We start from the raw sequence: 27,872 nt of genomic DNA on the forward strand, positions 1-27,872 counted from the left end.
CATGAGAAAATGCTTTTATCACCCAAATATTTTCTACGAATACAAAAAATACAGTTTCATGCATTGATCTAATAGAGCTCACTGTTTTCTGTGCTTTAGGGGCTGAGTTAGTGTGGCCGACCACATCTAACATCAGCTCACAGTCCTTAGGGAGCAAACACAATCCCAGCACCAACCTCCACCTCCAGTGGCTCTGCTAAGCCGTGGGATGCAGGTACCCTCTCGGCATATTTATATATGCCTCATTATTAAAAAAACCAAAGTGTTCGATCCCTCCAGCAGAAGTTTAGAACTAATTTCAAGCTGAATTTAAGCTGTTCTGGGGACACCTGGTGGCCAAACATTTTACTGACATGCTATATGTTTGTGTCAATCGGTCAGCTGTCTGTAATCACATCCGCTCATTCTCCTTTAATGCATGCAGTGGCTGACATGATGTGTTCATCCATTTTATTTTATTTTGGACAGTTAAATTACAGTGAAGGGTGTCAGACATATTTCTTACTGAGGCTGTGCTGCTGCTCTAATCCCTAATGTGGACTTCAGATTGGGGAGATAATCTGCGAGTGGTACGCACAGGTGAGTTGAACAGTGTGACGGAGGGCGTACGATAAAGAAGCCCCTTTATTTCTACCGCCGGTACTCAGAAGTACCTTGTCGTTAGGTTGACAAGGTAGAGGTCACAAAAATACGGTTCTTCTTATTATTGTGTTGTTTTTAGGCAGCTTTACATTGCAGTTACATGATGAATTTCACTTAGCTCCCGGTGGTCTGCGCTGGGCAGGACTGGCTGTGTCTAAAGTGCATGATGTACACAGCCGTCTGATGCCACCAGTAAAACATAGCCACCACAAGTATGTGCCACACCTGGTGGCTGGCACCCAGGTAGTTCAGCTGGCCTGGAAAAAGAAAAAATAAAGTGTAAATATAATGCATTTATTAATTCTCATAATGTAGAACTGTTGTTGAAAGAAGTTCAATCGTTTAAAGGGAAAACAAATAACAGATGGATGGATGGGACGCGTACTCTGTAGCGGTCAGAGAGTTTAATGGCTTCATCGTACTGTAAAATGAAATGTCTGGTGTGTCGTTGTCATGGCGGTGTATACAGTACCCTCTTAATCATTAATATTTCTGTTTCCACATAAATTCACCATTTCCTGTTTAAGTTCATTAAGCAGTTTATTTGACTGGTAAATGGACTGATCCCTATACAGCTCTTTTCTGCTTAAAGCACTTTATATTTAGCATTTCAGAATCAGAATCCTTTATTAGTCCCAGAGGAAATGATGTGGTCCCAGCTGCTCCAAGACAGTAAGAACAGTAACTAACTCAACTAAATTAAAAAATACAATATATTACAAAGTTACAAAATAGCTTTAATTATAAATATCCCAGTTTATTTATATATATATATATATATATATATATATATATATATATATATATATATATATATATATATATATATATATATATATATATATATATATATATATATATATATATATATATATATATATATATATATATATATATATATATATATATATATATATATATATACACAAATTTAAAAACATATGGTTGAATTGATGTGCCTTTCTTATCATATTGACTGCCCAGAACAGACTCGTAGAAAATCCAGAGCATTGCCTGACAATTTTGGCCTCTAGTGGGAACTTTTTTCCCTCCATACATTGTGTTTTGTATAATCCACATGAAGATCAAACCATTCTTTTCAAAGACAGAGCAGTGAAGTTTAACAGACCATGTGTCTAGAATTATGAACATGATCTGAAGAGGCCTGCACACTGCGAGATCCCAGCAATCTTCTTCAGCAAACTTTATTGTACGCCACACTGCCTGATACCCGCTCGGGTCTGTCATGGTAAAACAAATAAGTTTCTGCTGCAACAAACCCGATTTCCTTCTTTGCTGGAATTGCAAACATTTTGTTTTACACTTACATTTACGTTCCTCCACTCCACTTAAGTTTGTACCAGTCTGTGTCCGTTGATCAGGGTGTCATTTCTTGTCCTACTGGTTAGTTTGTCGACCCAGATCTAGCAGCAGTCACACTGTGACATGTCATCTTACATTCCTGATACTCCCAGCTTACTTCCTCAAATGCTTTTTTTTAACTGTAGGTCTCAAGACCATTAAGGTCAACTTCAGTACTCTGTCACTCTCAAAGCAACTTCACTCTTTTAAAGCTGCTTATTTCATCATGTATCATGAAAATGGTTCCTAATGTGAACGGGCATCGGCACATAGGTGTGGTAAGGATAACAGCTGAGTAGCTTTCATTGTAATTTTCCACTTCTGATCATGTTTTGTGAATCGTGTGAGTTATGGCTAAGAGACATAAAGTAGGAAGATCTACGGCCTGAGAAGCCTCAGAGCAGGAACTTCATACCCAGAATGATGATGATAACAGTTTAACTGACGGAGAAGGGTCAGATCAGCTCCTTTTCATATGAAAATGGATTGCCAGATAGAGAAGTGTGATTCATCACTCCAGAGAACACGTTTCCACTGCTCAAGAGTCCAGTTTTTGCGTAACTTGCACCACTGCATGTGATGCTATGCATTGCGATTGGTGATGTAAGGCTCACCATGAAAACCCTTTCAGTGAAGCTCTATACGCTCGGCTCTTGAGCTCATCCGAATGTCACGTGAAGTTTGAAGGTCTGTAGCGATTGACTCTGCAGAAAGTTGGAAACCTCTCCACAGTGTGCACCTCAGCATCAACTGACCCCACTCTGTTAATTTACGTAGCTATAACGCTATCACTTCATGGCTGAGTTGCTGTTTTTTCCACTGGCTTCCACTTTGTACTCCTAACAGTTTACTGTAGAATTTTTAATAGTGAGAAAATTTCACGACAGGACTTTTTCCACAGTTGGCATCCTATCAGGTTACCTGGCCAGAGCATCCCATTCTTTCACAAATGTTTGTAGAAGCAGTCTGCATGCCTAGGTGCTTGCTTTTATACACCTGTGGCAATAGAAATGATTGGAATGCCTGAATACAATGATTTGGATGGGTGAATGCATACTTGAAAAGTTGATATCAAAATCGTTCACTCTGTAAAGCCAAAAGCAAACAGACACAAATGCTGCCGCAGACAAGCAAAACTCACCAGGAAAATATCGCTCAGGGATTTTGGTGACGTAGAACAGGAAGGCAGAACCAGCAATCAAGTACATTATTATAACTCGAGGCAGAAACAGCTGAAACAGAGACAGGAAAGATTTATTGTACACAGGGAAAATCCTCATTTCTGGGTTAAAACCATAGTAACAGCATCACAGCAGAAACGGCTTGTAATAAAGCTCTAAAACGATACAGCGAACATACAGCGCACAAGCTTTGTTTCCTGACCTGCACAACATCGGAGGTGAAACCACCATTGAGCCAGACCCAGTGGCAGGCAGGAATCGTGCCAACACCTGCCACGCAACAGAAGATTGACATCCGTATCCAACGCCAGTCATTGCTGAGGTAACGAGGGTGGACCTGAGCGCTGAAGACGGCCAGGATCAGGGACAGCACTGTCAGCAGGTAGACCTGCCGCCAAAACTGCAACCAGGGGAAGTAACAGACAATATAAAACACAGCGCAATATGAGCCTGAGGATCTCCAGTTTCATATCTTAAAGGAAAAGGAATTAGCCAGCAACCTGATACTAATGTTTGTGCTTACAGCATTACAATAGAAAGCGTAGAAGATCCCAGGTACATAGCAGCCCAGGATGCCAACAGAAATGCCTGCATAGTCCAACGCCAGCCAGCGGCGGCAAGTCTTCTCCGATCGATGACACGAGAACAGGTGATACCCCACTGAACACAGCATGCAAACCTGAGAGGGAAGCACACAGCACCAGATGCAAATGTTTTTCGACAATTTCTTTACGTATAGAGCATTTTTATGCATCCATCAAGCTAATCACATTTGTGACTACACGAAAAACTTTGTGTTCCTTTACCACATGGGTACATTATACCTACATGAGAATTACACTGACTAGTTATTCACTATATTAAAAGATTTCAAACCATTTGCGAGTGAAACTTACAACATAAACAAATACACAGCTAAAATGTCAAAATCCGCTATCTGTCAACAGGAACTCTAAACTTCACAGCTACTTCTATCTACACACCTGGGAAGGTGGCAGTGACCTGAGTGCACCTGTAGCAAGAAACATGAAACCTATGTTAATAGGTTTGTTCAGTCATGCAATTGCACAAAGCTACCCTGGTAAAATAAAACTGCTTCACAAACAATATCTGGAAACAGAAACATCTCATGCCAGCTAAAAGATTCATTACAAAAAATGCACAATAAGAAAAGAATCATGAGAAAACATTCATGAGAAAGTGCTTTATTTTTGCACAGAGAAGTGTACAGCTGCCTGATTAATGCACTGTCTGGACATGCCCTCACAGGAATTAAGGTGGATTTTTGCCAAGTTTTGACTCCCTGCACAACCTTTGCCCTGGTGGGTGGTGTCACCGTTTGCATTCATACTTGTGCACTGACGACGAGTGAAGCTGAGTGTTATACTTGAAGCAAATAAATAGTGAACAGCCCTCTCTTTAACTAAATGCAGGAAAGAGAAAAGACTTTAGAATCAGCTTGGGCCATAGACTGCTGATCAGGGAGCAACAATGGCAAAGAATGCCATGAGGATGACATGCAGAGGATTGGCATGACAGAGTAGGATGCTAGCGATAGGGTGAGATGGATTCAGGTGATCAGCCATAAGGAGCAGCTCAAAACTGTAGTTTTAGTCGTTTACTATACAAACAATGACAAAAAGCAATTGAACAACTTCAATCTCTATGCAAATATGAGGCAATCAAACTACTAGCAGGCTACTAGTTTACACAGCACTCTCTTTCATATACATTTTTGCTTAATGCTACAATCTGAATGACATGTGCATTTATCCTGTTTTTATGGTATTTTTATTCCTATTTTCAACATTATTTAATTATGTCATTTATTGATCTATGGTTATGACTGGAGGGATGATTATTTTTAAATCAAGAAAGTGATTTGTAATTTTGCAGCGACGAAACAAATCATTAAAACCAGCTCACAGGAAGCTCAAAAACCATCTTGCATACATACACACAACTTACCTGGAAACAGAAGAGTCCTATAGCGTAGATGACATAGTCTTCTCTGTTGGCTCCAGAAGCTGGCAGGACAGACAAGAGGTCGTTGACTCCCAGAGAGAAGAACAGCAGGAAACCCAAAAGGTGGCTCCAGATATTCACCGTCTCATTGGACAGAATAAAAATACTGCAAAAGAAATGTGCAGGATGTTTGCATGTGCATGGTTTATGTGCAAATGTATGGATATAATCACTCAATTTTCCCCCTTCTGGTCTGTAATGCTATATATTTATATCTACAAAGTTGGGCAACTCAAAGAAAGATAAATAACAGTAAAGGCCAGAGGTGAAATGCATAAGCTTGATTTTGCAGTATTCCCAGCACCTTTTCAGGCAGAGTTTGGAGGGCAGGTGAGCCCTGTAGCCGTCTGTGATGTAGGGGTTTTCCTTCAGGAAGAGGGGGATTTGTTCGTAAGTGTACAGTCGTATCCTTTGGGGTATCAGCACCGGCCAGTGCTGATAACTGCCCAGCTCTATGTAGTGGGCAGTCTTCAGCAGCTTCTGGGGCATCTTCAGCAGCATCTTGCTCGGGGCTCCTCTGGCGGTGTAAGGCAAGCTGAGGGAGGCTAAGGCTGCATATGGAAAAAGGAAAGGTAGGATTTATAAGGGAGTGTGCTAGGATGGTAAAACAAGTCCTCCTCTATCTGAAATCAGTGCTGACATTATGTTATATCTACAGGATCAGGGTTACCGTCGTTTGTGTGTGTGTATTCATCTATTCCCTAACCCTACCTCCTTAAAAGCTCTCAAATCTCACCACCACCAGCACCACATTCTCAGTTAAGTCCACAGGCTCTCCGCATATCTTTCCCTTATAACTAAACCCCTTAAAACAGCAAACTAAACACACTAGCGTGCCCGACTCGCACGTCAATCCGTTTGTTATTGTTGGGCCATGCTAGCTAATGCGCACGCTAGTCCGCTAAAGTGATGTGAAACGGGGTTACAGAACTCACCATTAGTCCCACTCCGACTTTCGATGTCCCCGTTCACACAGTTCAGCCATATCTGGATGGCTTTTAACCTGACACGTCAGTAATAATGTTACATTTTAGTGAACAGACACACTACCCGCAAAACCTGTCTTTCTTCTTTTGACGTTGATGGTAAACAATGAAACGGCACAATGCTGCCACCAACTGGTGGCTGCGGAGAATTTCACCCTGCGGTGTTTTATTAAACTTGAAATGAAAACAACAACAACGATGATGATAATAATAATTTGTGGAAATGTATCCTAATTACTGATGTAGGTTAATTAAGGCCTTGTTCTCTACAAAGGAATGCATTTCAAACTGCATCTTTTATTTTAGCGGTTTGAACACTTCCCAAGAGGCATCACGCCCAAGCATTGGTGGACCATTTAATTATAATGCGGCTTGTTTATTTAATAAGTTTGACTGGTGACCACACCTAAAAAATACTGACTTTTTGCTTTCACTGAGACTGTTGCACATTGTTTAAGTCTTACCAGCATCCCACGAGAAAAAAAAACCAAACAAACCAAAAACTACAGCAGTTATTTTCATTTTCTCAGATCTACAATTCTTACCCATGTTTGTAAATTGTCAAACATCATCCTACCATAATGCCTGAACATGACAAATCCTTTAGCAGCTGCTTTACGTTATTTAAAAATTGTGAAATATTAAAGCAAATAGCTGTTTTGTGATGTTGATATCTATTTGCTACAGAGCCAAAATCTCCAAGAAAGTGGTCTTGAGCAAGCCATGATCTTGAACGAAATAAGAAAATTAATGGATGGTCTTGAGCCTCCAGCCTTTCTGAAGGTCTTTTAGTCTTTCTTTGGAGATTGGATGCTTTTTCTTAATCTACTGCCTCTCCAGAGCTCAGACTTCAACATTATTGAAGCACTGCAGGATCATTTTGCTAGAGATCAAAATACAAGGCAGAAAACATCCAAAGAAGAAGCTGTGGAAGTCCTTCTGAAGCCTAAAGAACTATTCCTGAACTACAAGAAAGCGAAAGAGAGTTCAGGCTGTGTAGGAAAATAAAGGTAACCACACCAAATATTGACCGTTCAAGCTCATAAGAATTGTACAAACTCTGATTTTGCCTTTTATTACTGTATTTCAGTTTATGTTTGCATGTGTTTCGATAAGTCACTTCTTCTTTTTTCCCATTTCCAAGCAAAATGGGAAATAGATGATGGCTCGAGATTTTAGAAAATTTGGGGTCTCCACTATAACTTGAAACAATAAATAAAATCCAGTTTGAGTTGGTATTATCGGAGTATTGTCAGTAGGAGCATCTAACATCCAGAGCCCTGCTGTCTCCTCTTCCAACCACACCCACATAAAAAATAATAAAATACAAAAACATGGACCATGATCATGACCTAAACAGCCATCAGAAGAGAATAGATTCCTCTTCGCTGACGCAGTGACTTTGGTATGTTATTAGAGTTGCATTGTCATGACTTCATCCTCTTGAAAGTTGACACTAAGCCACAGGCTGTGAGGACATCCCTACAGAGAGTGCAGACACATGATTACAGCACTCGCTCACAAAAGAACTCCAGGAATGAATTAAAAATGTTTTTAGTCTCCAAGATTAAAGCTCCTGGGGGGCTGGTGTTAAAGACTATACAAGTTTATATATACTGTGTTGGAAAACAAAGTCTCCGTGTGTCGCTGAGCAAAGGTGGGGACTTAATTTCAGCACTTGGAAGGAAGATGCAAGTGTTCATGCAAAACAACAAATCAACCCTGCGCACCGAGGGCGTTGTGTTTGCATTTTCAATTGTTTCCATCTGGAAGAGATTTACAAGAGCACGATGCACTTGTTTGAGACACGAAGCATAAAGTTCATCTCATGAAAGGGTGATTTATGAGTCAGTTAGACCTGTATTACAACAAGACACGCCATTACCGATTACTCTTTTTTGCTAAATCTTGAAGCGATTTAAGTAGGAAGAAGAAGAGACTCGAGTTTATATAGTAGAAAAGGCTCCTAAAACAAGCTCAGCCGAATGTAATATTTCAAAATATGTTCTTTTTTTACTCATATCAATGAAAAAACGTCTCAAATACCCCAAACAGGAAGATCACTGAAGTTATCTTCAAAATAAAAGTTGTTAAAAAGTTTATCAGGAAAATGTTTTTGTGAATAAATATTTTTACACAACCGTCCTCTTTTGCCTACTCACCCTTTCTTTATTAGTGTCTAAATATGTAATGCAAAATAACTTCAACATGCTATCTCTTAGCGTCCCTATAAACTCTTAATTAATTAATAATATATAAGCCATTTTTGTTAACGCCCCCCGAATAAGGAATCCCGGAAGTGCAGAGGGAGGAAGCTCTCGTCTCGTCCCGAGGGCTCGTCTCATTGGCAGTAGTTTGACAGCGTCACTGTGAGCAGCTGTGCGCCCTGCCCATTTTATTTCATGATCAACATGCAGCTTCAAGGGGAAAATACCAAATGCCCTCTCACACCACTGATTCAACATGTGAGCAGGGATGAAACTGTGAAGATTAGAGACTATCCTTAACCGCACTGACTGGTTTTATTTTTATTTTATTTGTGTTTTCCATTTCCCAAACACGTTGTTGATATGTAGTCTGAAGCACAGGTTATGGATCGCATGTGGATATGCTGCAAAATCCTACTCCTTGCAATTGTTTGTGTGCGTTCGTCATCTCTGGAAGAAGAGGACGCTTCTTGCGATGGGGCGTTTGATATTTATTTTGTTTTAGACCGGTGAGTCATGAAGGCTAGCCTGTTTTACCCGTGCATTAATTCATTAATTAATTAAATACTTGCTACCCCAGGGCAGAGACTTACTCAGTCCTCTCCATGTATGGCTATGTTTAGTTCCTCCTCTGCTAGACTGCAGGAGTGACCACAAAGTTCACTCTTATTATGCTGTTATTCCCAACAGCGACAGATCAACCTGCTCCCCGCTTATTCTGTGTGTCTGCATGCACCAGCAGAATAAACGGACCCTTCACCTCTTCTGTTTATTCTGCCGCTTGCAAATGTAGTAACTTTTGGAAAACATGATGTAGTCAAATTCTGTCACAGATCTCTTTGTTTTTACATTTTATCCTTGCATCGGACTGTATTATTGTCATTAATGTTAAAAGTACAGTGTTGTGCGAATGTCTCGAGCCACCCCTCATTTTTCTTACAGTTTTCCTACTAGTTTTGAGCAGTAGATCTCCAGGCTTTCTGAAGGTCTTTCAGAGTTTCTCTTTGGACACTGGCTACTTTTTCACTCATTTTCAGTCCCATCCATGTCTAGTTTTCGGAGGGATGTGTTTTTTTGTTTGTTTGTTAAGCCACTTAACACTGATCTCAAGCATAAAGGGGGATCTAACTGAAGGGATGAACAAGACAGCCTAAAACAGAGCCACTTTTACTACTTTGTTACTAGCAACCTGTTGCAAAAAGATAATTTCCGTCTCTTTCTTTATCCGATTCTACAAAAAATGCAGCAATAAGGTGATTCCCAAATAACTTTTAACAAAAACTTGACATACTTCAGTTCGGTGTGCAGTGTGTCTTTAAAAAAATAACTAGATAAGAGGAAGCTTAAAAGCTATCCAGCAGACGAACAGTATCTGAAAGTCGTATCTTTAAGGAACAGAAAATAATCCAGCAAAGTCCTGATACAGAACCTGAGAGACAACCCTTCAGTCAGTGGATCTACTGTTCACTGAAGCCTCATCAGAAATGATCTCAGTGGAAGAGTGGCTAACAAGAAGGCATTCTTAACGAAGGGAAAGAGAGAAAAAAAAGGCTGAGGTATGCAGAATTATGCAAGAACTACACTGAAAATCAGTAGCAACAGGTCTTATAGAGTGATGAATCTAAACTTTTGGTTCAAATTTTTGTCTGTATATACAGTGGGGCAAAAAGGTATTTAGTCAGCCACCGATTGTGCAAGTTCCCCCACCTAAAATGATGACAGAGGTCAGTAATTTGCACCAGAGGTACACTTCAACTGTGAGAGACAGAATGTGAAAAAAAAATCCATGAATCCACATGGTAGGATTTGTAAAGAATTTATTTGTAAATTAGGGTGGAAAATAAGTATTTGGTCAATAACAAAAATACAACTCAATACTTTGTAACATAACCTTTGTTGGCAATAACAGAGGTCAAACGTTTACTATAGGTCTTTACCAGGGGCCCGTTCTTCGTACGTCGCTTACTACATCCAAGATCAAATGACACATCCAAGATCAAATCATCGCGCTAACCGTGAGCTCGCTAATCCGGTTCCCCGAACACACTTGCTGTTGACGATTACTACAGCTGGACGCAGGAATGTGACATCACTGGGCGTCGTAAAAGGGGCTACGCATCGATAGTAGAAACATTGATCGGCAACCCGCTGATTGGTCGGCGAAAATGTCGAAGGGGCGTGCTCGGTATTTTCCGGCAGCAGAGCAAGAACTCTTGAGTGAGGGATTTCAGGAGTTTCAGAGTTTAATTAAAACGCAAGAGAACACTGCAAAGGCTGCAAAAGCAAGGAGAGAGGGCTGGCAGAAAGTTGCTGACAAATCAAACTCGTAGGTAATTTAATAATAATAATAATAATGGATTGGATTTATATAGCGCTTTCCAAGGCACCCAAAGCGCTTTACGATACCACTATTCATTCACTCCCACATTCACACACTGGTGGAGGCAGCTACGGTTGTAGCCAGGCTGCCATATCGCGCCATCGGCCCCTCTGGCCAACACCAGTAGGCGGTAGGGTAGATCTATCATATGACACTATATTGTCCAATATCATATGGCATTATATTATATTATAATATGTTATATTATATCCCCTTTCACATTAGAGCCACAACAGGACCCACAAGAACATGGGAACAAGTAAAAGTGGAATACAGGAGTATTCTACAGAATGGTAATATTTATCTCTTAGATTGCTTTGCGTCTCTTGGCAAGGTAATACTGGCCTGTAATACTCTGTTAGTTTGTTCATAACAGCAACCAAGAAAAGGGCAGAGGAAAAAAAGACAGGTGGTGGTCCTGCACCCCCTCATCAACAAGTTGGTTAAGTAAATAATACCCTCACGGGAAAATCGATATCTCTCTATGAGCACACTGTCGCGCTGAGCTAAAGGATCCTGTCTGTCCCGCAATATACGCTGAATTCTGAGGACTCTCCTTATCAATCTTGCACCTTCCGCAATGGGCTGCTCGCGTATACGGACAGGACATGGCTGCGACAGACTTCCCAAATCCACCTTCGCTTTTATAGCCGTGGTCTCTCATCTTGATTACACGACGTAATTTACAATTACTACTCTGAAATATGAATTACATCTGTAATAATCACATACATGTAATAGAATGTTAATAGTACATTTCCCTTTTTTAGGAAATGACCTGTATGTATCTGTGTGAAATCAATAAATGGATCAGGTGCTGCATTGTCTTTAGTTACATTGATAATATTTATTTATGGTGAAACAGTGGTGGAATATCGCTGTTGCTTTCGTATAAATGAAGCGGACATACCTGCGTGGCCGCGATCTAATCCTGTTTACATAAAGTGAACCTGCTCCCGAGCAGGTTTACGCTTACGGCTCTGTTGCTATGACAGCAAGTCCCGGATGAGCTTCGGGGAACCGACTGATCCAGGATCACGCGAAATCGTCAACAATCTAATCCGGCTAACCTACTTAGCGAGGTACGAAGAACGGGCCCCAGGTTTGCACACACAGTAGCTGGTATTTTGGCCCATTCCTCCATGCAGATCTTCTCGAGAGCAGTGATGTTTTGGGGCTGTCGCCGAGCAACACGGACTTTCAACTCCCGCCACAGATTTTCTATGGGGTTGAGGTCTGGAGACTGGCTAGGCCACTCCAGGACTTTCAAATGCTTCTTACGGAGCCACTCCTTTGTTGCCCGGGCGGTGTGTTTTGGATCATTGTCATGTTGGAAGACCCAGCCTCGTTTCATCTTCAAAGTTCTCACTGATGGAAGGAGGTTTTGGCTCAAAATCTCACGATACATGGCCCCATTCATTCTGTCCTTAACACGGATCAGTCGTCCTGTCCCCTTGGCAGAAAAACAGCCCCATAGCATGATGTTTCCACCCCCATGCTTCACAGTAGGTATGGTGTTCTTGGGATGCAACTGAGTATTCTTCTTCCTCCAAACACGACGAGTTGAGTTTATACCAAAAAGTTCTACTTTGGTTTCATCTGACCACATGACATTCTCCCAATCCTCTGCTGTATCATCCATGTGCTCTCTGGCAAACTTCAGACGGGCCTGGACATGCACTGGCTTCAGCAGCGGAACACGTCTGGCACTGCGGGATTTGATTCCCTGCCGTTGTAGTGTGTTACTGATGGTGACCTTTGTTACTTTGGTCCCAGCTCTCTGCAGGTCATTCACCAGGTCCCCCCGTGTGGTTCTGGGATCTTTGCTCACCGTTCTCATGATCATTTTGACCCCACGGGATGAGATCTTGCGTGGAGCCCCAGATCGAGGGAGATTATCAGTGGTCTTGTATGTCTTCCATTTTCTGATGATTGCTCCCACAGTTGATTTTTTCACACCAAGCTGCTTGCCTATTGTAGATTCACTCTTCCCAGTCTGGTGCAGGTCTACAATACTTTTCCTGGTGTCCTTCGAAAGCTCTTTGGTCTTGGCCATGGCGGAGTTTGGAGTCTGACTGTTTGAGGCTGTGGACAGGTGTCTTTTATACAGATGATGAGTTCAAACAGGTGCCATTCATACAGGTAACGAGTGGGGGACAGAAAAGCTTCTTACAGAAGACGTTACAGGTCTGTGAGAGCCAGAGATTTTCCTTGTTTGAGGTGACCAAATACTTATTTTCCACCCTGATTTACGAATAAATTCCTTACAAATCCTACCATGTGGATTCATGGATTTTTTTTTCACATTCTGTCTCTCACAGTTGAAGTGTACCTCTGGTGCAAATTACTGACCTCTGTCATCATTTTAAGTGGGGGAACTTGCACAATCGGTGGCTGACTAAATACTTTTTTGCCCCACTGTACAGAGGAGGTCAGGTGAGAGGCACAACACAGAGTGTCTACAGCCATCTGTAAAAGTCGATGTAGTCTCTGTCATGGTTTGGAGCTGCATTGCAGCTTGTGGTGTTGGAGATCTTTCCAAAATTGATTGAATTATGAACAAAGAAAAACACCATCAGATTTTGAGCGACCACAAAATGCCACCTAGAAAGCATCTTATCAGCAACAGCTTCACTTTTCAGCATGACAAAGATCCCAAACACATAGCCAGTGGAGTAGAATTATACCTGGACAGAGGAAAACACAGTGTAACAGTATAAGCCATGGATTGGCTTCCCCAGAGCCTGGACCTCAACATTATTCAAGCAGCGTGGAATCATCTTCACAGAGAACAAAACAGAAGGCAGCCAACATCCAAAGAAGAGCTTTAAATGCTCTTTAAAGAAGCCTGGAGAACTAATCCTGAAGACTACTTCAAGAAATGATCAGACAGCCTGACTAAGAACAACTCAGGCTGTGTTTTAGAATAAAGATGGTCACACTAAATATCGACTTCAAGTTTGTTAGAACTGCGTTTTATACTGTATTGAAACATTTTCCTAGTAGAATATACAGAAAAGAGCAATGGTGCAAAGACTTGCACAATAATAGATTTCTATTAACTGTATTTTTATTTCTGTTTGTAATTCATATGTTTATGGAGTAAAATACTACACAAAATGCAGAATCAAACTATATATGTGTCTTATGCAGAAAATATAAAGCACATAAATAATTTCTGATTTATTGATTAATTGATGGAGCTCCCCAAGTATTTTCATATAACTCTAGTGCAGTTGTGAATCCTTGGTAATAAAGCTAAATAATGCTAAATGAAGTGATATTTTAGCACATTGTTTGGGTGCATTTGATTTTTCACTCGGCCACTGCCTGTTTTTGCAGGTCAGGCAGCGTGTGGGGACACTGGGATGAGATCTATGGATTTGTGGAGCAGCTCACCAGGAGGTTTGTTAGGTGAGTAGCTGTTTTCTGCCAGTATTAATAGCAAATGAATTAATATCTCCTCATTCTCTGTATAAAAACTTACAGAAAATAGTAAAAAAAACACTTAATGTAGAACATTTAAAGGAAGCTTTCGAGTGCCCTTCAAGCACATACAAGAAGTTGAACAGAGGAAACAGAGTCAGTGGTTCAAACAGTAGTGGCTAGCAGAAACTAGGGCATGCCTATTTCAGGCACTAGACATCACACAAGGCAACCAACTGCTCCAAAACCCCTCTGGGCAATAGCACTGAGGGTGTGTGTGATATCTTTAAGTTTAATAGCAGACTGCTAAATATAAGAACCAAACATGCAGCAGATGTTGAAGGTGGTGCCAACCACAACCGGCAGTCCTGTCCCCCTTTCACAGTAGAACAAGGCACAGGGATAATGGCTCACTTCCCCATCTCAAAACTCTCCCATGTTATTAACATTTATTAACTGATGTTTTTTTTTTGTATCAACCAGCTGCACCACTGTGGCACAAACCGCTTTCCCCGTCTGTCATCATAGCATAACGTGGTCCCGGAGACATCTACTGTAGCACAAAATAGTTTGTGTACTTTGGCAGGTGTTTAAATCAGGATCGGTGTGGACAGATTTCATCAACACAGGCTACATGAAGCTTCGCAGCTGCAAAACTTAGCGTGCGTAATGGTAAATTGTCTGGTTTGTCATTGGGACCGTTGTGCGTTCTTCGTCTTGCCGAAGACCAGTTTTGCGTGTAAAGGGCTAACCCTGTCATCAGTGAACAACCTGCTCTGACACTTGATTAGTAAAAAGATGGCAAACCCACGAGTACTGAAGCTGCTGAAAAATCTTTTCTCCTCCTCTCTCCACCAGTCATCCAATAAACTCAAACTGCTACCCCGTTTCATTATATAGTATTGTCAAAGAAGGGTGTGGTGAGACATCTCGTTGGCCTTGTGGCTGGTGTGCAAGTCCCTGTTTTGTTAACTAATGTCACGGATTGATATTAATGCGAGACTCTGTGTCTGCTTTGTCACCATCTTTGTGGTTTTCTGTGCGACGTCTTATAAAGTGACTCAATGCTGTTTTAATTGACTGTTAAATTTTTGTTTGACAGCATGTGTATCATGTGTCACTGCATGATAGCATGTGAGCATACAAAATGTAAGAAAGTGCTTGCACTGATACCGATGTGTTTTTATTTTAAGCAAGACTGGAATGCATAATCATGATATGATGCTAACATGTAATATACGTTTGTGTATTCACAAAGTGTGTTTGTGTGTGTGTTCCAGCCCCAGGATGAGGGTTTCTTATATCGTCTTTTCAGCTAGAGCTGTTGTAATTCTCCCACTAACTGGAGACAGGTATATATTTCCCTTTTCCTTATAATCCTTCTCCTCCGCTTCACTCAGACAGTAAATCTTTCTTTCTTTTCCTTTTTTTTGAAATTGAAATTGCTTTTGTTTCAGATCTAAGATAGATGAAGGCCTGGAGAAGCTGAGCCAAATCACACCTGCCGGTGAAACGTTCATGCACGAAGGTTTGAAAGCGGTACGCGCTCCTTTCTAGTATTGCAACTTCCTGCCATGCATTGTTTTCCTTACAGATGCTTCCTTTCATTGTTGTTTGTTATTTTGGGGCTTTTTTTAATTTAAATAATCTGTATTTTTGGCAGGTATCACAGCAAATGAAGTCACAAACTTCACCATCATCCAGTATTATCATAGTTCTTACTGATGGCAAGCTGAACATCTACCCGTATGAACTGAGTGTACAAGAGGTAACACACACACACACACACACACTAATGGCTTAGTGGAAGATGCTGTAAATGAGGAGCTGGATGAAATTTGAGAACCATATTATGTTGAAGGTCATGATGAGCATCCTGTTGAATTTTTCCTGAGAATACCAAATGTTCTTTCACGCAGGAAGGATTTGAAGACACTTGATGTGCTGTTTTTGTGCTATATCATCTCAAAATGTGGGTTGTGAGCATATAGCACAGTTTGTGAGTGCAGTGAAATCCTTTGGGGCTGGGGTTGTGTCAGGAAGGGCATCCGGTAAAAAAACAAAAAAGCCATATCAGATATGCAGAGTCATCCTCTGTGGTGGGGACCCCCCCTTGTGAATAAGGGAGTAGCCTAAAGCAGCTTTGATAGCATGGCTGTTTGAAGAAACACACAAATTCACATACTTCTCATACCCTCTTCTCTGTTTTACTCTGTTACAAATCTCAACCAAAGAAAAGTTGAAAGGCTCAGTTTGTTCCGTTTGTATCGTGTTGCATGAACCGGACAAGCTGCTGCTGGCTGGACAAACAAAACTGTTTGCTGTGAAATCTTAATCGTAATTTAAAATATACAGCATTTGCTGCGGCTGAGCTGTAACAATAAAAAACACTACTCTGATGTTTTATAAGTCACATGGATTCACTGTATGTCTGTAGAATCATGGCTTAAGTTTTCCTCTTGTGATTCCCAGGCTATGAAAGCCAGAGAGTTTGGAGCCAGAGTGTACTGTATCGGGGTCATGGACTTTGACCATAGCCAGGTAGGTGTGGGGGCTTCATTTTCTACCTCTTCCATACAGCACTGGGAAAAGAGAACACTCTCAAGGCCTTGATACTGTTGCTGATATTGTTTCTTGTTTAAACACCTTTTATTTGTCTTTCTGAGTAAATATACATGTCAGTGTGCGAAAGCTTCAGTGGGCTGTTGTTTCTGGCCCAGATTTATCGACACACCTCGACCCCTTTTGCTTATCTGTTCGTGTCAATCCAAAAACCTCCAAAGGGCTGAACAGCAAGCAGCTGTCAGGGATTTGTAGTTTGTGGTTCATGATACATTTGTTCTTGTAAAAGAAAACAAAAAACACTGAATACATTTTCTCAGGCAGCTTATGTGAAGTTATTATTTGTTGGGATAGGCTGTGATTTCTTCCTGTGCAAGTATTGAGCGGTTGAAAGAGACGATTGTGGTGGAAAAGAAAAAGCAGGAAATCTTATGCAGCTGCAAACTCTTCTACTGACTGCAGTGACTGTAAGCAATACAAAGGAGGGAGGAAAGCTGCTGTTCTGTTGTGGGTTTTTTTTTTTCGTGCTAATAAGATTTACAGTCCAATGCAAAATCTATAATTACATTTGCTGAGAATCATAAAATGATCTAAACAATATTTCAATTAATGTGGCATCTGTTGCTGAACATCCCCAGCCCTGTTTATTTCTGGTTGATGTTTCAGCAGTCTGAATGACATTCTTAATTTGTGTAACATGAACTAATACATATTTAAAGTGCTTAAGTTTACATAACATATGATCTGTAATGTCTTCAGCAGTCAGAGGGCATGGCTGATTTTCTGCCCGCTGACTGACCGACGATCTGTGGTCTAAAGGAGGAAGTAATTACATCATTCTCTAATTGAATAAGGCCAGGCAAACTTCCTGTCCTGCGATCGTTAAAGCAGCAGATGAAAGCTTCAGCCAGCTCCCCAAAGCTTTAATCTCCTAGTAGCAGACTTTGCCTCCCTAAATGCCCAAGCACAAGCCAAAAACCTCCCTGAGAAGCAGAAAGACATGAGAACAGAAATTTGAAATGCTTTTTGTATCAGTAATCTTTTGCTGTTTCCACTTTGGCCACAGCTTGCTGAAATAGCCGACGGCAGAGAGCAAGTCTTTCCAGTTGTGTCCGGCTTTCATGCTCTCAAAGACATGGTGAACTCGGTGAGGTTACGCTCCATGCAGCGACATGCAGTAACGTTCACGTGCAGGCTGTGGCATGGCGAGCTTATGCAGAGTCCTGTATCTCTGTATCTCACAGGTCCTGAAGAAAACTTGCTCTGAGGTTTTCACAATTGAGCCACTGAGTGTTTGTGTGAATGGTAAGTTTAATCAAAGTAGTCTTAATGTCTTAAAACTTCATGTAATTTTATCATGTAATTTTGAACAGGTGTTTGTGGTTTCGTAATGATGAAACCCAATGAGTTTGTTATTTTTGTCCAAACATATAGAGTTGCATGAAGAATATATATATGTATATATATATATATATATGGAATAATAAAGGAAAAATAACAAAGTCTACAACAGTAGGATCTTTAATCTTACATTACTTAACAACCTCAGTTAAAAATGATAGTCCAGAGACCACTGCGGGTCACAGCACATGTAGACCGAAGGGTGGCCCGTGGCGTACCATGCAACAGACGAGCTTCTGAATTGTTCCTTTTATATCACATCAGCGGTTGGGTGCAGGTGCTTACTAGGATGCGCTATGGGAAGAAGGCAAGCTGAAGGAGACAGTGTGATGCTTTGGGCAATGTTCTGTTTGTAAACCTTTGGTTCAGCCATGTAGATGTTACTTTCACACGTAGCACCTAGCTAAGCATTGTTGCAGGCTCTTGCCTTTTTCAGCAGGATAATGTGCCCAACCACAAAGCAAAACTGGTTTCAAGAATGGTTTAAGGAGAAAAACGAGTTCAGGTGTTGACTTGGCCTCCAAATTCCCAAGATCTCAATCCATTCGAGCAATCTGTGCTGGACAAACAAGTCTGATCCATGAAAGCCCCCCCTCGCAACTTACAGGACTGCTAACATCTACATGCCAGATACTACAGCACACTTTCAGAGATTGGCATCTATGGCTCAACAGGTCAAGGCTGTTTTTGCAGCAAAAGGGGGAACATCACATTGTTAGGCAGGTGGTCGTAAAGTTAAGCCTGATGGGTGTATATATAAGCTGGGAGCTAGGTAAACAACAAGGCACAGGAGGGAGCAGAAAAGCAGGGAGCCGACAGTCACAAAGGAGGGAAAAGAAGCAAGAGTACAACTTGAATGAGACACAAGAGAAAACATATTTTTTAAAGTGAAATGAGAAATAACCAAAAGGCACAGAAAGAACAAAAAACAAGAAGAGGGAGGACAAAAAGCATTACAGCATAGACAGCACAGAGGGAGGCAAAACAGGGAAACACTGAAGGAACTCAGCAGGCATTAAAAACACACAAATACTCAAGCACCTTTACTATGAAGCAACTTCAACATACCCAGGATCTTTTTCCATGATCTGGAGTCACTCATGTGATCAGTAGTCTGGCTAAGCATCCACACAAATGTGTTTATCATATTTAACTAATTTCACCAATCACAAACATGGACAGGTCTGCTTGCAACACCAATTTCACTGATTTAAAAAAAAAAAAAGATTATTAATGGAGAATTACTTTGTCAGTAGGCACTGGATAAAAGCATATCTTGGTAAGAAGTGAACTTCCTTCACTGTCAACCTGGATAATTACAAATCCAACTTAGTTTTCGTGGTAGTACCGCTCTTTGGAACCTGAAGTGAACAAAATCTTAAGGAAAATGTTCCAAGAATAATAATGAAACCAGAAGACTCAAGAAAGAAATCCAGGACCCAGGATGTGGCTGAAAGCATCGCCTCACAGAGTCACTTTACTTTGATCACAATGTTTCATGTTTAATAATTATTGTTTTGCTTTGCTGCCATTCAAGTGCACTGTCAGAGTAATGTGATCTACCTGATGTTTCCCAGAGTCTTTCAACGTGGTCCTGAGGGGAAGTGGCTTCAGCGGATCCAAAAGGATGGACAATGTACTCTGTTCCCTCACCATCAATCAAGTGACCCACAGTCAGTAAAGTACACACACTTATGATTCACACACCTGATGCATAGCTAGCATTTAGATGCCAATGCTAAGGATTCAGTCTTTGCATTGCTAAAGAAGTGAAACAGTATCACAGGTTCACTGCACGCTGATACTGTAAAGCACTCGAGGATTAAAGTGAAATTCTGAAGTGAAAATGTGGTATAGTGTGCAGATCTCTGGGGGCTGCAGTGGAAAATCAGAGTCATGATGTCCAGAAGCAAACAGTGGCTGCTATTTATTGACTTCAGTTGGAGAACAGAGGAGATATTATGAGAGCAGAGTGCTCATGAGCAGAGGGAGGGACGAGGAGGGAGATGATCTGTCTCATTAGTCCATTACCAGATCAATGGCACAGGGTGGAGTTACTGAGAGGACATGAGGAGATAACACAAAACTGTATCTGGATCTCTTGTGTTTACTTCTTTTTGCAGTCGAATTACAAATTTAAAATAGAATTTATTCAGTCAGTTTGTCACAGAAAACAGCCAAAAAGCTTAATGCTTCTTCTGTTTGTAGCGTCTCTCAACCTGTGTACATACCAAAGAAGTTGCACAATAACATTAAGATTAATTTTTTTTCTAATTTGCCATATGTAAAATTAAACGATGAATTAAATGATGTGTCTCTGCTACAAGAAACCAAAGCAGCTAATTGAAGTAGAAAAGTACGGACCTTTTTCCTCCACCTGTGTGGGCTTGCAGAGTTCATCTTTGCCTCCTCTTCCTTTCAGTTGAAAAGCCAACAGTAGTGAGAGATGGGTATCTGCTCTGTCCAGCCGTTCATCTAGAAGAGGTCGGACAGTAAGTCAACACACACGTGAGCACAAACACAGTGTGTGTAACAAAAAACGGAGCCTATTGGTACCTGTAATTGCCTTAAAAAGCCAAGAAAGAAAAATCCTTCTCTGGGTGTTGTTTCGTATGATGTGTACCTCAGAGTTTCTCTGAAAGCAGCTTGATTTTGACTTTTAATTAAAAAGAAGAGAAACTGTCATCAAAAGTGCCATATCAGGAAAATAATTTAAGGGGGAACTGGGAGGGTTTTCTAGTTTCCTTCTTTATTAGATTTATTTATATGTTTTTTTCTGGTTATATGCGATTTAAATAAACAGAGGCTTTTCAGGCAGTTTTTCCTGCACTTATCTCTGTGTGTGTCGCAGCCTGACGCAGAGGCCCAAATACAGGATGCAGAGGCACAGAAAATAAACAAATACTGAATCTTTAAGAGAAACTCTGAGTTGGAAGGGTAAGAAAAGACTAAACAGGATTCCAAAATAGGGCCTGAGAAACACAGGGAAGAGAAGGTGGGCAGACAGATCATCTGATAACTGACGAGGGGAAAGGCAAGACCACACACACACACACACACACACACACACACACACACACACACACACACACACACACACACACACACACACACACACACACACACACACACAGGAGATTAAAGAAAATATGAATGACACTGACGACTGAATGTAACAATGAAAACAAGGATATCTTAAGAAATAAAACAACAGTGGGGCAGGAGGAAAATCAACAGATACAAACATGATAGTATGACATCACAGAGAGTGGACAGAGCTAAAGTGTTCGATAGAAAGCAAAGGGGGCTAAAATAACTTGTTTCTGTTATATGATGAACTATGAGGCAGCACAAAAGGTCCCGTATTAGATAAATGACAATTATTTTGTATTTTGAAACATGCAAAGCTATAATGTAGAAAAGTCCCAGGATTATAAATATGGTTCTACACATGAATGTAATAGGTTCACTGTAGGTGTGGCAACATTTTCAAAAGCTGATGCATAAAGCCTCATTATGAACGCTAACATGTGTTCATAAACTTGTGCATGTCACCTCAAGGCACTTTAAATGGTAAGAACAAGACTTACAGTACATCCTTAATTTTTGCATTCATTTAATTAATGTAATTAAGAAGGGGAAGTAGCAGTCAGGTGATAATCAAATGCACTTGATTAACTGATTATTAGTGCTAGAAGTTCTGCAAGTTTGCTAGTCTGAAGGTGTGTGTCAACACAAAGGTCAAAATCCTGAGATGAGTGGACGTCCCAGTATATTCACCCCAATGTCAGACTGTGCAATAATGACAGCTCAGTTAGAAAAAGACTAAGCGATTGGGGCTCGTTGCCAGGAGAAATGCCTTCGTCTACAATAACAACATGCCAGCTCTGCTTAGGTTAGCAAAGTTGCATCTGGACAAACCACAAGATTTCTGGAAGAATGTGCTTTGGACAGATGAGACCAAAGTGGAGATGTTTGGCTGTAATGCGCAGAACCACGTCTGGCGAAAATCAAACACAGCATATCAGCACAAACACCTCTTACTCACTGTCAAGCAAGGATAGTGGTGGAGGAATGATGGTTTGGGCACTGGACCATGGCATCTTGCAGTCACTGAGTCAACCATTAACTCCTCGTTATACCAGAACATTCCAGAGTCAACGTTAAAGCCGTCTGTCCAAGAGCTAAAGCTCGGCTGAAATTGGGTCAATGATTGCAAGAAAAGCAGCAAAAGAAAAAGCTCAAGGTGTTCAGACTTGAGTGGCATGCTGTGTTGGGACCTTAAGAAGACTGTGCTTAAACAAATGCCCCCAAAACTTTAAATGAAGCAATGTTGTAAAGAAGTGTGGGTCAGAATTCTTCCACAACAATGTGAGAGACCGATAACATTATACAGATAAGAATTTGTCATTGCTGCTAAAAGTGGTTGTACAAATGTTTGTTGTTAAGAATCACGACGTGTACTTAGTTTTTTACAAGACTGTAGTTCATCAGCATTTCTTCATCTGACTGATGTTGAGATTTGTTCTCTGAAAATGCAAACAGGCACAATGTTTACAGTAAAACTGTGTCAAAGTGTTGGATGGACAGAAGTCGGGCTGACCAGCGTGGCATTTAAAGAGTGAGTGGTTGATTTGACTTCTACACTTCAAACAGTCAATCCCTCTCTCTCTACTTCTCCTCCTCAGCCCTCACAGCTGGAAAAGTCTCAGTTGGGTTGAACATGAAGTTAAAAAAGCATTTGCAAAAGCAAACAACCTTTAGAAATAAGGGAGTCTGGTCAAAACTTGATAAGAATATAAATGATGGTGACTCCCTATTGCAGCAACTCCTGGTTCTTTATAATAATTTGATGATTTGACACTATAATTATATTTAAATCAATCCATTTGAGACTACCCCACACACGTTTTACTATGATTCTAACTGTAAAAGTGCCAATAGTGTCACACTGAGCTCTGAACAGGGACTAGATCTCATGATGTGTTCTGTGATTCTGTTTATTCACAGATCAGTTGAAGTGCTGGTCAGCTTAAACCATGGAAAGTCCTACATCTACAGTCCCATGAGCATCTATGCCACAACATGTGTGAGTAACATTAATTCTGTATAACACGAACAGTTTTGAAGGAGTTACCTGCATGTATGATGTCACACTGCCCTCTGTTATTTAATTTAGATACAACACTTTTTTGTGTAGGTACAGGAGAGCATACTGACGTAACTGTGATAGATTACAGAATAAGATCAAATAATGTTGTGTTGTGTGTTTTCTGCAGTCAGATGGGACCTGGGTGCTCTGGTTCCTGTTGGCTTTGTTGCTGTTGCTGGGCCTGGGTTTGCTCTGGTGGTTCTGGCCTCTCTGCTGCACCGTGGTGAGCTTTGTCCTTGTGCATTTTTGTACAACAAAACTCATTTTGAAGGCAGTCGTTTTAAAAGCAGCATATAAAAAAAGAAATACAGAAGGACACAGGAACTAGTAAATGTAGTGAGGTGTTTGAGTCGGATACTGCAATTATGAATTGTTGTGGAATTGAATGTCCAATGAATGTAAAGTGAAAGGCACCAGTTTGAAATGGGGCCGTGTGCACTATAACCATACATGTTATTATTTGGTGCACTGAATAAGCTTAAAGCTCATTTGCATCTGCAGTCCCTCGGCAGGTTAAATGCAAAAGATCACAGCGATGAGATGTCGCATAAAGAGTAAATCACACCTGATGTCTGTTTATTTGTGTTTGGTGGCCATAAGCACCAAACACAAATAAACAGACATCAGTGTTAACAAGTCTGTCCATGTCCTGGGTCATGTGACCCAGTATTCTGAGTTTCTTGATGTTTTTGTTATTAGTTTCAGTCTAGTTTCATTTCAGTTTTTCTAGTTACATTCTGTCATGCCTAGGTTACAGTTTTAGTTCATGATTTATCAAGCTCCCCATCTGTCTCATCCTTGTGTGAAGTTTTCTGTGTCAGATTGTCATGTTAAGTCTTCGTGTGTTTATCTGTCATGTTTCATGTCCAAGTTTTCTTTGTTTGTCAAGTTCGAGTCAAGTCTGGGACTCGTTATGTTTCCCGTTTTATTTTGAAAGAGCCTTGTGTTTTTTGTTTATTGTATTTACTTTCACGTCCCCTGTCCTGTCATTATGTTAATTGTTGTCAGCTGTTTTCCCCATGTGACTCTTCCCTTGATCATTCCTTATGTCTATTTAGTCTGTGTGTTTCCGCTCAGTCAGTGTCAGATCGTCTGTTATCCTCACCTCATGTTTTCATAGTTTCCGTTATTGTGTCACTGTGTTTCACAGCCTGCCTAGTTACTCTGTGTTCATAGTTTTTTCATGGTTCTTTCACAGAGTGTCATAGTCTTTTTAGTTTACACAGTGTTCTTAGTCCCCTTAGTTTTCCCAGTTTCAGTGTTCCCTGGTGTTTTTGTCATGCCATCAGCCACAATAAAGGCTCGCTTTATTTTTGGAAACCTAGTTCTGTCTCCACCGTGTCTGCTCGTGGGTCTACCTCATCTTCACACTGACGCACACCGCCGTGACAAAGTCTGCAAGTCTTTCAGCAGATAGACTGCTTTCTGTCAAAGATATATGTCATTATTGTTTTGTATAAGATTTATGTTTCGTTTCTCGCAGGTCATCAGAGACCCCCCTCCCTCTCGCCCCCCTCCTCCCCCCCCTGTGATTGTGAGTACTCCACTGACTGTTTTTTTTAAAGCCGTATTTTCTTTTTCCAAGGACTTCATATCACTGAAGGGACGCTTTGATTTTTTTACCACCCGTTGCCATTTTGGCAGTAAAAGCAGTGAGAAAATCCAATTTTGGGAAAATACAGAAGGAGCGTAGGTGGAGCTGGGGAGAAGGAGCCGACAGAAGTGGTTTGGTGGCAGATTTTATTCATCGAGCATGAGTCAGAAGGCAAATTTCTCTCATTGTAAAATAAATAAATTTAAAAATGCAGTTATGTTTTTGCATGACAAATATCCCACCACTGCAGCTGAACCTTTGGTGTAAATCCACTGGATCTATAGATTATAGACTGATCAGCAACACAAAACCTTTCTCTCTGTTTTTAATTGCTTGATTTAAAAAAAATGGAAGTACTTATTACAACGAAGCTTTTATGCTTATTACATAAAAGTCTTCAGGCTCTCTTTGTGGATAAGCATCTACTGACTACATTCATGTACTTCATCGAATCCAATCATTTCCAATCATGGTGGCATAAATGTTTTCCTGTGTGAATTTTGAGAAGAAATGTATCATGCGGGTAGATTCCAAGTCCAAACTTGGAGTTATTATCAAAAAAATTATATTATCTCGTATGTACTCAAAATTTCAAGTTATTTTCTCAAACTTCTGAGTAATTCTGAGTTATTAAGGCGAAATTTCAAGATACTAACCTAAAATTTTGTCTCATGGTTGGCAGTTTTTTTTCTTCCAGTGGCTACACTGTTGCTCTTTAGCTCAATATAAAGTATTTAGCAAAGGAATGTTTTAGAATAGTATTATATAATTTTGTATTTTGAATATAATAAAACTTTATTCAAATATTTTAAAAAACTTTGTGTTTAAGGAGCCAGAAGAAGACCCTTTGCCCAAACACAGGTGGCCTACAGTGGATGCTTCATACTACGGCGGCAGGGGTGCTGGAGGCATCAAACGCATGGAGGTAAATTTAAAAAAAAAAAAAAAGGTTTTACTGCTAAGCTTTTGTTGTTGATTTGCTAATGTTGCTATAGTGAAGATGCAGTAATGTTAGCTGTCTCAGTCAGTTGTGCCCACATGTTGCAGGTGCGCTGGGGCCAGAAGGGGTCCACAGAGGAGGGATCCCGGCTAGAGAAGGCCAGAAATGCTGTGGTCACTATGCCAGAGGAAGTGGAGGAGCCCATCATTCCTCGACCCCCACCAAGGCCTCCTCCGGTTTACAACCCCTCATCGCACTCCAAATGGTACACCCCCATCAAGGTGAGATAACGATCTCTTTAATATTTAGGTCCTTTGTAAGTTGCCTGTTTTGTAATGTTTTTGAATGTCTTTGCCTTCAGGGACGTATTGATGCGCTGCTGGCGTTACTGAGAAGACAATATGACAGAGTGGCAATCATGAGGCCAACACCTCAGGACAAGGCAAGAAATATCAGAAGCATTATTAAAAAAGCTTACGAGAAACACGGCTATCAATTCAGCATGTTATCATATAAAAAAAATCTCATTACATCCAGCTGGACTGTCACCAGTCTGAGTTTTGCCAAAAGTATTCAACCATCAAATTGGTTAGATCAGTGATCCACCCTCTTGATCCCCCAGTGATTTGATTAGATAACAGATAATAATAATATAGTGCCAATCTTGCTGTTTTTTTTTTTGTGCACAACAGATAGATAACAGCTTGCTGTATCAACTCGCTTGTTATAAATAACAGTTTAAATGCCAACGCCTCCAGAGTGTGTCATGAAACAGCGCACATGAGCTACAGGCTGCTTAATGGTTTAGTTTAAGTCTTATTTTGAGACTTCACGTGGATTTACTGTATCGATCCTCCGTCAGCTGAGCTGCTGGGAGAGCTAGAAGCAACTTGGGCCTTTTCATCATAAATTTTGGGGGCTTTGAGTTCACGGTTTTAAAAACCTCCCAGTGGGCTCAGAGCTTAATAATGGATGTGTTATGAAAGGTTTATTGTAGAGTATTCCACTTTATTTTAAAGCAGTTTTTGTCTTTAGTGGTGCATCAAGGCTTGGGTGGGATAAATAAGTTGTGCTTTTTTACAGCATGTTGAATTTAAAATCACTTCACATTCCCACTTGACTGCGGTTAAATGTTTAAATCGGACTATGGTGTGTCTCCTTTGTTTTCTCCAGGGCCGCTGCATCAACTTCACCAGAGTTCAGAATCACTGATGTTCAAACACGAGGCTCAGTTTTCCCATTTTCATGCCAGTTTTGCCAAAGATGACAAACATGTGCGATCCAACATGAAGAATTACTTTGTATTGTAAATAAACCTCTTTATGTACATTGTGGCGTCACAGTTGGCTCTCTTTTTACCGTGGTAACCTATGCTGAGCACATAACCGGGTCAGAAGCTGGTTATGTTCCAAGTCATTGTTAAAAATTGACCGGAAGTGCTTCGTTTTCACAAAACCTTTTATTTACATTATGCTGTAAGTGTGATATAGAGTCTCTGCCGAAGAAATTCTGTACGTATGCAACCTGCTGAGCCTCATTTCACAAACAGCTCCAAATGAAGCACAGCAGCACAAGCTGTGTGCCTGACATAGTCACCAGAATTTGTATTCGGCTGCAGAAGTTTTTCTTAAATGTTTTGTCCTTAAATGCTGCAAGGTGTTCGTACAACACTAAAATTAAAGCTACTAGAACACAAATTGATTAACCCTACTATTTGTAATCTGTATTTTACTAAAAAACCCAAACTAAAGGAGTCTCCATGCATGAAAAGGAGCAGTGTTTTCATGATTCTTTTATTTGAAAGAAAATAGATCATTCTCTTTACACAAAGACCTTCAGTACAAGTACCCTGACTGATGACACAAAAGATACACAAAAAAGTAGCATATATGACAAATAAAATGACAAAACACAGCACTCACAAGTGGATTTCAAAGAACCACATCGCATATCACACACACACACACACACATCAACACAGCTGAGATGAGAAGAATAAAAATTCCTGTTTCTG

General features: G+C 40.6%; 2 protein-coding genes across 4 annotated transcripts; one reads left to right on the forward strand and one right to left on the reverse strand.

The window, feature by feature from the left end:
• Window positions 1-436: 436 nt before the first annotated feature.
• paqr3b (progestin and adipoQ receptor family member IIIb) lies at window positions 437-5,711 on the reverse strand. 2 transcript variants are annotated; one of them, XR_013910461.1, is made up of 7 exons: window positions 5,515-5,711; window positions 5,154-5,316; window positions 3,709-3,864; window positions 3,388-3,585; window positions 3,146-3,236; window positions 2,926-3,000; window positions 772-899 (listed from the first exon to the last, which is right to left on the reverse strand). XR_013910461.1 is itself a non-coding variant. In XM_026174187.2 (6 exons), the coding sequence occupies exons 1-6, from the start codon at window positions 5,709-5,711 to the stop codon at window positions 757-759; spliced, it is 948 nt and encodes a 315-aa protein (XP_026029972.1). In that variant the 3' UTR covers window positions 437-756. The 2 variants fall into 2 exon arrangements, 1 of the variants encoding a protein (XP_026029972.1); XM_026174187.2 differs by lacking the exon at window positions 2,926-3,000 and having other exon boundaries at window positions 437-899.
• LOC113025926 (anthrax toxin receptor 2-like) lies at window positions 5,672-27,187 on the forward strand. 2 transcript variants are annotated; one of them, XM_080304395.1, is made up of 17 exons: window positions 5,672-5,782; window positions 14,126-14,197; window positions 15,490-15,561; window positions 15,667-15,748; window positions 15,873-15,977; window positions 16,682-16,750; window positions 17,838-17,918; window positions 18,016-18,076; window positions 19,750-19,845; window positions 20,595-20,664; window positions 23,183-23,261; window positions 23,452-23,547; window positions 24,808-24,858; window positions 25,748-25,843; window positions 25,966-26,139; window positions 26,220-26,300; window positions 27,032-27,187. In XM_080304395.1, the coding sequence occupies exons 3-17, from the start codon at window positions 15,497-15,499 to the stop codon at window positions 27,068-27,070; spliced, it is 1,245 nt and encodes a 414-aa protein (XP_080160521.1). In that variant the 5' UTR covers window positions 5,672-5,782; window positions 14,126-14,197; window positions 15,490-15,496; the 3' UTR covers window positions 27,071-27,187. The 2 variants fall into 2 exon arrangements, with proteins under 2 accessions (XP_080160521.1, XP_080160520.1); XM_080304394.1 differs by lacking the exon at window positions 5,672-5,782 and adding an exon at window positions 8,599-8,912.
• The last annotated feature ends 685 nt before the right edge of the window (window positions 27,188-27,872 follow it).

This window comes from Astatotilapia calliptera, chromosome 7 (genome assembly GCF_964374335.1).
Source record: "Astatotilapia calliptera chromosome 7, fAstCal68.1, whole genome shotgun sequence".
NCBI classification, from domain to species: Eukaryota; Metazoa; Chordata; class Actinopteri; order Cichliformes; family Cichlidae; genus Astatotilapia; species Astatotilapia calliptera.

What these genes read in the sequence shown, in the direction of transcription:
- paqr3b (XM_026174187.2), bottom strand. Translation starts at nt 5,711, where the DNA reads ATGCTGCTGAAGATGCCCCAGAAGCTGCTGAAGACTGCCCACTACATA. An exon ending in TAGGACTCTTCTGTTTCCAG is followed by an intron (nt 3,865 to 5,153) that starts GTAAGTTGTGTG and finishes CTTCCCTCTCAG; the next exon opens with GTTTGCATGCTGTGTTCAGT. An exon ending in ACGCTTTCTATTGTAATGCT is followed by an intron (nt 3,586 to 3,708) that starts GTAAGCACAAAC and finishes CCCTGGTTGCAG; the next exon opens with TTTTGGCGGCAGGTCTACCT.
- LOC113025926 (XM_080304394.1), top strand. Translation starts at nt 8,788, where the DNA reads ATGGATCGCATGTGGATATGCTGCAAAATCCTACTCCTTGCAATTGTT. An exon ending in CATCAATCAAGTGACCCACA is followed by an intron (nt 19,846 to 20,594) that starts GTCAGTAAAGTA and finishes TCTTCCTTTCAG; the next exon opens with TTGAAAAGCCAACAGTAGTG. An exon ending in GCATCTATGCCACAACATGT is followed by an intron (nt 23,262 to 23,451) that starts GTGAGTAACATT and finishes TGTTTTCTGCAG; the next exon opens with TCAGATGGGACCTGGGTGCT.